Source organism: Phoxinus phoxinus (assembly GCF_949152265.1).
Source record: "Phoxinus phoxinus genome assembly, chromosome: 2".
NCBI lineage: Eukaryota > Metazoa > Chordata > Actinopteri > Cypriniformes > Leuciscidae > Phoxinus > Phoxinus phoxinus.
Window position 1 is genome coordinate 31,792,258 of NC_136877.1, and position 13,648 is coordinate 31,805,905.

At 39.2% G+C, this 13,648-nt stretch overlaps 1 protein-coding gene across 3 annotated transcripts in view; it reads left to right on the forward strand.

Annotated features, from left to right (window-relative positions):
* The first annotated feature begins 3,990 nt into the window (after window positions 1–3,990).
* fto (FTO alpha-ketoglutarate dependent dioxygenase) overlaps window positions 3,991–13,648 on the forward strand; it is a 177,003-nt gene continuing 167,345 nt past the window's right edge. For all 3 annotated transcript variants that reach the window (XR_013796718.1, XR_013796719.1, XM_079605422.1), the window contains exon 1: window positions 3,991–4,100. Coding sequence is in view for 1 of the 3 variants with exons in the window: in XM_079605422.1 (XP_079461548.1) it covers window positions 4,023–4,100 (78 nt within the window). In the remaining 2 variants the exon portion in view is untranslated. The remainder of the gene's footprint in view (window positions 4,101–13,648) is intronic.

The window sequence follows — 13,648 nt, forward strand, 5'->3', positions numbered from 1 at the left end:
AATTGGCCAGACAAAAGACAAGGAGGATTTGATGAGCTGCAGGAGTTCAAAGTTTTCCGTCTCGCTCTATTTTTTTTCCCTTGAACCCCAGCTTGTACCACATCTGAAAGCGCGCTGCCCCTCAACCTGCGTTTAAGTTGCTGATCACGTATTAAAAGTATTCTAGAACATGATGAGAGGAATGATTGGATGCAGAACAGGCTGACAGGCACCGGCTCGAAGACACAAGCCACCGCCGATGGGTCTGCGAAAGTCCCAATGGTGAGCTTTTAAACAAGCCTTGATTGACAGGTGTAATATATGAAGAATGGTTTAACACGCACACACGAAAGAAACGTTAATTGAATGATTGGATGTGAAGCATAAACAGACATGAACTTTTGTTTCCTAATAAAGCTATGACAGAATAATAATTTCCTTTCCATTAGCTTACAAAAGAATCCCCCATAGACACATGTGCTTATACTCATATCCATATGGAGCCACTTTGCTCAAGGTATTTTTCAAACACATATTTCCCTCCAAAGCTAAAAGAGAAGGGCGGAAATGTAGGTTATAAATAGGAATCAAAAGAGCCCTCCTGTTTATTGCAACAAGATGACAGAGACACCGAAATCTTTGAAAGTATGAGTGCTTTGAGCTTTTTACAAGACAGGTGAAGAGAACATATGTGTTCAATCTGCGTACCAGGCTCGCCTGGGTCGGCCTATCATAAAAGAAGAGAGATTACAAAGAAGTCTAATGAAGACACTGATCAAAGTCTGTAATGCTAATACATAGCAGGTGTTTTGAAACCTTTTAATACCCCCCTGGCCCTCCGCGGGGCTCGTGCCTGTATATCTTTCACAGAGCGGGTCCTTTTGTCCTCGGCTGAAACTGGGAACCAGCGGAGCGCTTTTCAACACCGCTTTACGTGCATTACGAGATATCTGTTGACCTCATACGCTCAGAGGGGGTTATGTCCATGTCATACACAAATGCTGCTACATATTCTATTACAGCTCAAAGTGGTGTTTTTGGAAAATGGAATATCCTGCTTTGGGGCCCTTCAGCTGTACAGCACCTGGGCAAAAGCTGGAGAAGAGAGACCTGGCAAAGACTGACTTTTTGGAATACGCTCAAAGCACGATGACTATTTCTGCAGGAGCTGCAAAGCTCTGTTTCTGGTTTCCATTCATTGAAGGCAAGGGCTAACCTCAGGAGAGTATAAACAGTGGCTAAGCTGCTGTTTTAACTTATGTGTTATTAAATCTAATTACGGTATAATCATTTATTATTAATTTGCACCCTGATGTTAATTAGCCTTCTTATTGTCCAAAGAAACTGCACCCACCTGTGATCCTTGAGTCAAATTTAAAAATCATAGTGATATAATCAGATTACAGTACAGGGGACCCTTAAAGAAAATGTGTTTTAATTTGACCCTATATGCGTTATATAGCCTACATATTTTGGTCATATTTGATTTTCATATGTAATTTAAATGAATATGAAATTCCAAATGTTTTGTTTTATACTGGACTTGTAGTCCATTATAACATCTATAAAGACAGCATTCATGCTTTCAATATGGAACTAGGCAAAGTTAGACAGACTTTCTTTTCGAATATTATAAACAGCAACTTCAACAACACATGCACTCCTAGAAGTGGTAAATGCCTTTTTTTATCTCTGGGAGTTTCCAATCCAGATCTATCTGGATAAGACCATATTAAGCAACTATAGACAAATCTCAAATCTTCATTTCATAGGCAAGATCATTGAAAAAGTTGTCTTCAATTAGCTGAACAAATTCTTAAGCTCCAATGGATACTTTGACAATTTTCCATCTGGTTTCCAATCGCATCACAGCACAGAGATAGTTCATAAAGATAATAAACGATATTCGCTTAAATACTGATACAGGCAAATTATCAGTACTGGTACTACTCGACCTCAGTGCTGCATTTGACACTGTCATAACATACTTCTTGACAGGCTGGAGAACTGGGTCGGGCTTTCTGGGATAGTCCTAAAATGGTTCAGGTCATAGGAGGGAGAGGTTATTGTGAGGAGACCATACGTCTGAATGGACATCCATGACATGCGGAGTCCCTCAAGGCTCAATTCTTGCGCCACTCCTGTTCAACCTGTACACGCTCCCACTGAGCCAAATAATGAAAAAGAAACAAATTGCTTAACACAGCTATGCACGACACACACTACTTAGGCCTATCGCCTAACGATTAGCCCCATTGACTCCCTGTGCCAATGCATTGATGAAGTCAACAGTTGGATGTGCCAAAACTTTCTTTAGTTAAACAAAGGCAAAACTGAAGTCGTTTGCGTTTGGAAACAAAGATGAAGTTCTCAAGGTGAACGTATACCTTGACGCTAGGGGTCAAACAACTACAAATCAAGTCCGGAATCTCTGTGTGATTCTGGAGTCATGTCAAAGCAATAACTAAATCAGCATACTATCATTTCAAACATATTGCAATAATTAGATGCTTTGTTTCCAGTCAAGACTTAGAGAAACTTGTTCATGCTTTCATCACCAGCAGGGTGGATTATTGTTATGGACTCCTCACTGGCCTTCCCAAAAACAATCAATAAGAGTTGCAGCTCATACAGAACGCTGCTGCCAGGATTCTGAGCAGAACCAGAAAATATGAACACATCACACCAGTCCTCAGGTCTTTACACTGGCTCCCAGTTACATTTCGGATTGATTTTATTATTATTATTTATTAGTATTATTACTGGTATATAAATCACTCAATGGCCTATGACCACAATACATTGCAGATATGATCACTGAATATATCCCTAACAGATCACCCAGTCCCAGATCATTAGGATCACATCAGCTAGAAATACCAACGGTTCACTTTAAGCATGGTGAGTCCGCTTTTAGATTATGCCAGCCGCAGCTGCAGCTTCCAGAAGAGATCAGATGTGCTCCTACAGTAGTCACATTCAAATCCAGACTCAAAACACAATGAGCACTGTGCCACTGTTCGTCCGACTGTTGGCACTGTATTTTATTTTATTTTTATTTGAAACTGTTTTAGTTAGTCTTATTTTTTTTATTACTTCTATGTAAAGCACTTTGAATTAGGCCTACTATTGTGTATGAAATGTGCAATATAAATGAACTTGCCTTGCCTTTGTTTTATTGTATTTAGATATTCTTGAAAATGTTGCAAAGCCTAGTCCCAATAAGATTAGGCTAAATGTTTTTTTTTTTTAAGAATAAGCATTTTTAAATGTTTCTCTCTCTCCCTATATAGGCTATGTGTGTAATCAAAAGTTCAGTGAAATGTAGATTGTAATTATGCATGAATATTTTGTATTTTTCACACACACACACACACACACACACACACACACACACACACACACACACACACACACACACACACACACACACACACACACACACAAATACTGAACATTTGTTTTCATTATTTATGTTGCATTTATTTAAATACTACTAGAAAGGTCACAAAACCTGGTCCAAATACTGTGATATTTATAACGTAACGTTATTCTTTCTGAATATGCATATAAAAAAAGTTCGAACCACTTGGTTATATCTTGAACTCTATTCTAAACTGAGTTTCCCATTACTCACTGCAGGGCACGTCACTTTATCAGATAGTTACATATTATTAATATGACATATTTAGTAAAACAATCCATCTTTTAACATCACATCTAGCACTACATGAGCATAATATATATTACAAACCTCTCTCAACACAACTGCGAAGCTTTTTAACCCATATCCACTTCCGGTTCTACTCAAATTACAAGCGTGGTTTTCCTGGCGTGAGGATTCTGGGAAATGCAGTCCTAGCCGGAATGCCAGGTACGGCTTAAAAATAAAACACTTTTATAAAATAACAAAAACGTGTTCATTGCCATTCACATTTCCTGTAAATTCATAAACATCGCTAAGTGTATATTTAAATATGCTCAAGAAAATTTCACACGCTAACGGCACAATCTGAAGACTACATAGCCCAGCAAGGCGCTCTATGAAACCGAGGCAGCGTAAACAGTACTTCAGGAACATGAAAAGATCGGATGACACTGAGAGGGAAAAGAGGAGAAAGGTATCGCTTGTAGTTTTCTCTCAGTTCGCCAAGCACCACATGTAGTTGTGGAGTTTGTAATATAACGTACAGCGTGTCCGTTGCGGTATTGCACTCGCCGGTTGGTGCTGTGTGTTCATTTGAAGTGCGCATGTGAAGCTGCTGATTGCTCCTGTAATGTTTGCTTTCTTTTATCGCAAGAGTTCTCTGTACAGAGTCACCCGGCACACACGAGTGTGTGTTGAGGCACAGCGCGGGGGGAGTGTTTTCTGATGACTGCCACACACTGACTTTGCTGGAATGGCTTGTGTAGCGGCATTACAGTGCTTTCAATCATGGTGCTAATGAATGAAGTAAAGGGAAGACGCGTGTCCATGTGTTTGTCACTCTGTAGGTGTATCTGCTACACCAACTATTCCTAATTTATTTGACAAATTATTTGAAGCGCATGTGTCGTGTTTTCGGATTTGACTGGTGATTCATCCATGAGCTGGTCTGGAAATGAAATGGGTCGTGTTTTTAATTTAGCATAGGTGTAATAGAAATAACGGCTGTGATTATCTGAACTTGTAACTTTTTCAGTGTGTAATTTTGTGAAGCATCATGGTATGCAGCTTGTTGGTCCTGAATGTACAGTGATATATCTTGGTCTTTCTTTATCACAACATAAACCCTGGTTATAAGGGGGTTAGGTTATCCCCCTTAGCCTATTACACATGGCACCTTAATTAACAGATACAAGAACATAGAAAATAATTTGAAGATTACAAACATCTCGCTTACATGAACGTTCAAGCAGGTATACTTTTTATAAGTTCATGCATTCAAACCCATGACCAATAATAAGAATCAAGTATTCCAGAGATTAATAGTGTTTTCTTTCAGGATCATAAATTAGCTAATCAAGGCAACAGATAGCCTACCCCTTAAGTGAATTTCTTATCTAATAATAATACTTTGATATATTTTGTATCCCATACAAGGTCTGTCAAGTTTGAAGTCATAAAGGATTATACTGTGTTTTCATAGAAAACAAATGTCCTCCTAAAGGGTACAGAATGCATCAACAATCAAATCCAGGACCAACTCCAGGTCTTTAATCATTGATTAAATAGATATAAGTAAAGTTTAACAGACTGGCATATTTAAACATGTTAAATGTATAATTGTACTTGACAAGTTGACGTCACTTTCTGATATTGTCAAAATGCAATAATTAGGTGTTTTGTGTGCATTTTAAAGTGTTTGATTTGTTAGACGACACGACTTCAGCAAAGTTAGGCCTAGGCTAGTTATCAGAAGTTTTGTCAGCAGCCCATTTTTTTTTCAGTTCTCTCGTTCCTGAACCATACCATTCATTTCCCAGCCCCTTTTCTTTATTTTGTTCAGTTTTAGTCCGCTCTCTCTCTCTCTGATGCATGCTTTTGGATCATGTCTGACAGCAGGGAATCTATGTAGTGTGTGGTTCCTCCACTTTATTGCAGCTGCCACAGGGACCAGATGAATCTCTGTCTCTCTGAGAACTTGATCCAGCTAGTTTTGGGTCTGTACAGCAGACGGACAGACTGACAGCTCTGCTACCCTGCCACAACTTATCTCTCTCCTTCACAAAAATAAAGGGATCAGGACAGAAACCGCAGATCAGCTAGACTGAGCGACTGGTGTGTGTGTGTTATAAAATGCATGTCCATTTAATCATTATAATAAATAAAGGAGAGTGCATTGTTGTCTCAGCCATAAACGTGTGCATTTATGCCCAACAGCTATAGGGTGTAGCATGTGAACTATAGGCCTACTTCCCAAAAAGGAATTATATTTATTCTTAGTTCAGCTTTGCCAGGCATTTCCTAACCATATGTGGCACATGTGTATGATAAAAAAGACCACTTCCATTATCATGCACTATAAGAGGGAGACTATTGGCTAATAGCCTATTAAAAACTGACTTGATGCTTTTAGAAGTAGCCTTACATGGCCTTCAACCCGAAAATATTGTTTTAATAGTTGATCAAGAGACATTGGACAATCTGAGTTTCTGGTTTTAACGTTGCCAGGGTGACCACAAATATACCACTGAAGTATTAGCCTATTCAATTATAAATGCCATTTTGGCCTCTTTATTGTATTTGAAGAGGGATGTGGGCCCTGTTGTTTTTCTTTCTTCACAGTTATGAAATTGAAAAGTGCTTTCTTGTTTTTCCCCTCCTTCCATCTGTTGAGCATGTTTCGCCTTTCTTCGCACTCACAACCTTGTTGGCATTCGTTGTTGCTTTTGACAACTTTGTTGATGACTGCCTGATATTCTGAGTAGCTTTTACTGTGATGAATAGTGCATTTGATTCAAATAAATAAATGTTTATAAAAAAGTAGTTAAATAAACAAAAATTGTAATATAAATAAATAATGATTTTCATTATTTCACAGCAGCAGTGTATGTGAGGAGCACCGAGGGTTGCCAGATGTTCAGAGGCTTTCACTCCTCCCGTCCCATCTTTCAGAGAGTTCTCGGCTCATTGGCTTTCTCGGCTCGTGTGTTTTGCTGGAGAAAGCTGTTTAGGCTATTTCGTTCCTGAACACTCATTAAAATGTTTTGTGTTCCCCTTGGCGATTCTGTTAAATTAACAGCTAGCTTCAGTTCAGGCCTGATTATGAGGCCACACAGCCAGTCTTGATTAATCAATTTCTCCCACAAAATGTTCCTCTGTAAATTAGTGTTAAAGTAACGATTTATAGGTCCTAATGCCGAGCCGCTGTCATGTCGGAGCTGGTGTTTTAGCGGGAGGTGGTGTCACTTTCGGCGTAATCAGCAGCTTTTCTGCCCCCCCCCCCCCCCCCCCCCTCTCTGTTCGTCACCGTATGCCTACGTCCTATTAATGAGTCCATAATAGAGAAACAGTGTCGGACAGCCACATAAAACACACTCAGGAATACATAATTAGACCGGTGTTCAAGCTGCGCTAGGGGCAGATTTATATCCAGTGATGCAAAAAGAAAGAAAAAATGAAAGAAAATACGGAGGCAGTGTAGTGTAGCTCATGACTTCTGATTCCTGAAATCTGAAAGGACGAAAAAACAGGCGAGGGAAACGAGGGAGGGTGGGAGTGTTAGAAAAAATACTGCCACAGTTGATAATGATACCATTACACTAATGGAGGCAGCAAATGAAGTAGCAGGCGGACACTGTGCTTTATTGCCATAGGGGGTCGTTTTCTGCTGCATTCCTAATGGCTGGAACCGCTGGTATTGATCAGGCCATCATACCGCTAATCCACACGCGCATTACTTACTGCCACAGCACCGTGTCAGTCTTTCCACTGCTGCCACCCACAGCCCACCCTGCTCCCTTCCCACAGGCCCTGCACAAGACCCCACAAAGCCTGTGATTTAAGGGTCGAGGGTTGGATGGTGGTCGTTGAATGTCCCCTTAGTCAGTCTTTTGTTTTATGATACACGGAGGGATAGTGAGTGGACTCAGTGATTAAGTACAGGCATAGGTGTTTGTTTAATTAAGAGGTAACACATTATCTGCTCTTCTGCCTTTTTTATGGTAGTTAGTCTGTGTTTGAGTTGAACCGTGAGTGTGCCGCTGTCTTTTCTAATGGTTTGGAGCTGTAAATAAGTCTAGGCTGATCCATATATCCATTGGTAAAGCCATCTGCTAAATGGCAAGTAAAAACTCCTGCCTTGCCAGATCCTTGATCAAGTGTTTTACTGGACTCCTGGTGAAACCGTTTCCAATTAAAGAATGGCTGATATGACAACACTAGGCTTCAAAAAAGAGGAAGCAGATTTTTGTGTGTTTTTTTCACACTTAGCCTAACTCATCTCAGATAAAAAAAATGTATTGCTGTTTTTTTTATTATTATTGGATTTATTTTATACAGACATTGTTTTTATATAGAGTTTAATATATTATACAGTAAATGTAACCAGTTTACATTTATTATTGCACAATAGTAATCTATTTCTTTCAGTCGTTTACTCTGATGCAGCATAGGTATGGCTAACTCCTCAGTTATGCCCAAATTTCATTACACTACCCTTCAAATGTTTTAAAAAGTCTCTTGTGCTCACCAAGTCTTATGCTCACGATTTGATAAAAATATAGTAAAAATTGAATGCATCCTTGCTGAATAAAAGTATGAATTTAAGTATTAATAATAAATAAAAAAATGTACTGACACCAAACTTTTGACCGATAGTTTAAGTCACCTGAACCAAGGTTCATCTTTAGGTAAAATGTTTGAATGAACTTTTAAAGTTTGTGTCTAAGATGAAAATGTTTACTTACAGTTTGTAACCTTTAAATGAGTGACTAGGTACATCCTTAGATTATCTTACGTTCTTTCCACACTTTTTTTCATGAATGCTCCTTCCTTCCGTAAGCCCTTAGCACCTGATGATGAAATCCGCTTCATCACTAATGGCTTAAAGCTCGATTAACACGTAGGAACAGGCCTTACTTCAGCTCAGCCCTGTTCTGCTGTCATCTCCGCAGCCCCTGCCCGGCCTGAGCCTTCAGTCTCGTTTTCCTGTATCAGCATATCGGCAATAACCTCTGCCCTCTGCTAATCAAACACTTCACCTTAAGGGAAACATTCATTCAGCTCTCTCATTATGATGGCTTCTGTGGTCATAAAGATGTATATTTATATTTCCCCACCTCGTTGCTCTGCTGTTGCAGGGAAACTAGATATTGATCTGGATATTTAGTCATTTCTTTCTGCTGGGACATCAATATTACGCTAACATGTATGCGAGCTGTGCTTGACCCTGGCCCCTGTCTCTATCCGTTCTCCCATTGGAGCTCAGTGATATACTATTCTGAAAAGCAAATCAATGAGTGAATATGAAGTTTGAGGAGTAATATAAGGCGACCCTGAGGCCTATAGCAGCCGCATTGATCCAATGTGTGGATTAAGGTTGATTTGTTTGTTGTGAAGCTTTTCACCTTTATATCATCAAGAGGTACACACACACACACACACACACACACACACACACACACACACACACACACACACACACACACACACACACACACACACACACACACACACACACACACACACACACACACACATCCCCTTAATGCCTTTTATGGTTATATCATTCATTTCCATTACATCTTATTTGCATTTACTAAGAATATTGATCAGGCTGATGGTCATGCTTTGTTTATCAGATATTCATGTGGGTTTGTATTATAGGCCCATATTATGAACATCCCGTTAGATGTCTGACCCTCTTTATGGTTCTATTTAATAATGTCATCATTTTTATATTCATTTCTAAAGTTGTGCTTCAGGATTGTTTCTTCTTCTTCAGCTTTTATGTTCTTTTTATAGTACGTCTAAGATTGTAATTGGTTTTATAAATCACGAGGTGGGATTTGTCATTGACACTATATTTTACCTTCATTCTAACATTTAGGTTTTGTGTTTAAATCGAATTGTGTTGAAATGTCACTTGTAAAAGGGGTATTTCTTTCTTTCTTATGCATAAGATCTGATCACAAAAAGGCGAACTGTCAATGCCATCCAATATGCATTTGAGACAGAAAGCAATCCGAGAAGCCACCTATTTTTAGTTTTGTGAGCCGTGTCACTGTCAAATGCAGCTACATATTAGGCTGTTATACTTTATTTGCATGTAGTGTAGTAGAGTAGATTGGGTTTATATTTGTCTTTCACATTTATGTGACCAGCTGTACCCAATTCAAAAACAATAAGGCCCTGTTTAAGATGCATATCAATCCGATCACAAATGGACGACACTAAATACAGGTGTTAAATGGGGTCTAACACATTGAGCTTGTCCACTTTCGACCACTTCCAGAGGTAGTCGAAAACACTTTCGACAGGTTTGATTTTGTAGTGTAAAGGCTCATGTGGTCGAATGTGTTCCAACAGCCACAAATGACCCCCTGCTCTCCGCCTACTGAACTAATGAGTAAACATTATGGGAAGCGCCAAAGTTTGTCAAACCAAAGTTTCGTGTGAAGACAAAAACGTACCAAGCACAATGTTCTTTCACCATTCTTGATTTCTAACACACACTCACAGCGTTCAGTGTGGTCTTGTGGCTATACGCCCTCTGTGTGGTTTTCAGTCGTCTCTGGTTGCGTTCATATGTAAATAGCTTAAGCTAATTTTTTCCGGAAAAAACCCGCAATACCTGCCCATAGACCCTCCCCTCAAAGAAATCAGGAAGTGGTTGATTGAAAGTGGGCAAAAGAGAAGGATTAAAACACCAGGTGTAAACAGGAATGCATCTCCCTCGTACTTGTGATCAGATTTACCAAAACTCATCTTAATACCAGGTGTAAACGGGGCCTATAAGTGCATGAAGTAGCCTAAGGCCCAAACATGCCTCAGATATGTATGGCTCAAGGGGGAGGTCTGGCACATTCATAGGGGTTGATTTGGCAGCTATTGGCTGATCAGTGGTGATGTATAGTCAATAATCAATGTGATCAATTACAATAGGGTCACCTCAGAAAAGCTTTGAATAAACATAAGATTGACCTTGTAACCTAGACTTCAACAGTTTAGTCGTAAGGGGCCTCCATTCAAATTAGTTAAAAAAAAAGCATTGTGATCAGTCTTCTAATTCTATTTTCTTTTCTTTTCATATATAAATAAATGATTCATGAAATATAATTATTACTTTTTTTTTAAACACTGCATAATGCAATAACATGGAATGTCAAAAAATAAGAAAAATCACTTTATAATTTTTCCATCTGGCTGCTCTACTGAACAGCAGGCCTCTTCTTCGCTGTTTATTTGTGAATTTATTTTCTTGTGTAATAGCTCACCTTTTCTTGTAAAGGGAAACTAGCTAATGGCAGCCCTTTGCCCAACATCTGCTTCCTATTGCCAGTCCAAAGTCCCTCTTTCACTGGAACTACAGGAGGCCACTTTCACTAGAGCCTGTAAACACTAACTCTTAATTTGTACATCATAAGTTATGTTCTAAAAATGAGTGGAGTGAAAGTGGGCCTAAGCACCTGGCGTGTGTGTGTGTGTGTGTGTGTGGATGCCCAATGGGTGACGAGGTACTGCCCCATAGTTGTGCCAGTTGGAAGGCTGTGCTTTATGTCTGCATGCGCCAGACAGGAAAATATATCCTGCCCTGCCAACCTACCGCTGGGTGCGCACAGGCAATGGGTTTAGAGGGAGAACCAAGAGGCTTTTAGAGGCTTCTCAGATGAATTAGATTTTTACCTGCTGTTGCTGATGGGTTGATTGATCAATATGTTGAATGCTCAAGGAAATTGATCCTCACATTAAAGATATTGTTCTAAAGTGTTTTTTTTTTTTTAAACCGTGATCGTATTATTTGTTTAGTGTAAAATTAATGCCTATCTTTGTTCAACCAAAAAATAATATTCTGGCATTTACTCACCCTCACTTCCAAACCTGTATTTCTTTCTTCTGTAAAATGTAAAAAGTTTTTTTTAAAGAAAAGACTGTCTAAACAATATAAGTCAATGGTCATCAAAATGGTTTGGTTGCAAATCATTAGAAAACCCTGATTTATCTGAAATCTGAACTTTTCTTGATGGGTTATTTATTGCATAATTGAGTTGACCATTGAAATCAGCTGTAGGACGGGATTTGTGTTCAATCAGTTTGGAAAATAAATCTTTCACATTTGGATTGAAAATGAGGCTTTGGTGGTTGTTTGAAATGCATTAATATCTAATATGATGATCAAAATATAATGTAACTGCAGAAATGCTGTTAAAGTGTGTGTGTGTGTAATTGGGATGATTGAGATAACCATTGCAACATTTTGACTTCTCACAGTTGTGAACTAAAAACATGGATAACAATTGTTTAACTGGTTTGGAGCTGTTTTTCCATGTCAATCAATTTTTCAAATCGTTCGCTTGTCCTAGCTGTTTTTTTTTACCAGTTACCGGTAAATTTGAAGAATTGAATCGTCACTAAGGCCGTGTGTCCACCAAAGCGTTTTTTCACGCGGCTGGCTTTATTTTTCAATTGTTTTCAATGGGAGCGCCGCGTTTTTAGAACGCCAGGAGCGTAACGAGGCGCTGAGCGAGTATTTAACGTACATTGAATCGTCACTTACACCTCACTTTCTGATTTTTTTCAGGAGTAAGTTCAGTTAGAATGCGGTTGTCATTCCTGTAATGGACTGAACTCTTTGTGAAGTGAACAGCAATGAACATTCAGAAATAGGAGTGACATCCATATTTAGCTGCAGTATGTACAAGGCCATTGTTTTCTTCACTTCGTCACAACTTTTGTTGGCATTTTGAAAGAGTGGCATCACCATATCAACAGGTTAAATGACACCTTGTCAAATGTCTAGTTTGTGATGCTCTTGTTTCAAGGTGAGGTGCAGGAGGAGTGAATGTGAGAGCAAGAGTGAGCGCTTGAATGACCACTGATGCATGACACTGGCCTCTCATTACTGTCTCTTCTGCCTTTACCACTACACACACACACACACACACACACACACACACACACACACACACACACACACACACACACACACACACTTTTGGTTGTGAGCGGTGGCCTATTGAGCGCTCATTGGTATGCTTGTGGTAATTTTACTGTCAAAACTCTCTCTCTGTTTCTGGCTGTCTTTCTCGCTCTCTCAGTCTCTGCCCCTGGTCATCCAGCTGTAAGTTCACCCTGAACTACTGTCAAGCACATGATCAGGGCTGCATAAAGAAAGCTGCTCTGTTTTGCTGTCTATCATATGCTCTTCTTCCTCCTCTCTCGCTCTCTTTTTCTGTGTTTGTGATAGGGCCAGACCTCTCGTCTCTCCTGTTGTTTATTTAGATGAGATCAGCCAAGGTTGGTGGTTCAAGTTCAGCTGTTATGGTGATGAGCAGACGTCAGTGTCCTGTTCTCCTAGCGAGACTGGCTGAATGGATGTCGTCTGTCCCATCATGCTTTGTTTGAGGGGGATGTTTATGCACTTAGGTTTTTTGGTAAACTCCAAAAGCCAAACTTTCTTTTGAAATCTTTTTTAAAAAAAGTTTTAAAGTAAGTTTTAAACGTATGTAAGTAAAACTATAATCAATGGTGTAAATAATGCATTAACACATCAAGTTATTGGCTTTTTTTGCTTTTAGAAATTGTATTTTAACACTTTAGAGCCTGATGAAAGAAACCAGTAGCAAAGGAGTCACAATTTCGACACACTGTCGGAATATTTTACTTTAGATCGTTTTGACTTTTTTTTGTTCTTGTCGATAAATTACTACTGGACCCTAAATAAAATATGAGTCTGTGTGACTGTGGGCCACAGCTCTGCACAGTTTTTCTCCAACCCTATCAAGCACACCTGAACCAGCTAATGAAGGTCTTCAGGATTACTAGAAACATCCAGCAGTGAGTTGGAGCTGGTTGGAGATGAACTGTGCAGAGCTGTGGCCCAGGCATTGAGTTTGAGATCACTGATTTAAAAGTCAAATTATTCTTTCAATACAATTTATGGGTCACAACAAGCATCAGAGAACTACTAGTTTAGATATTTCAGATATAATATAAATATATTTTGAGGAATGTTCTTAACAGTAA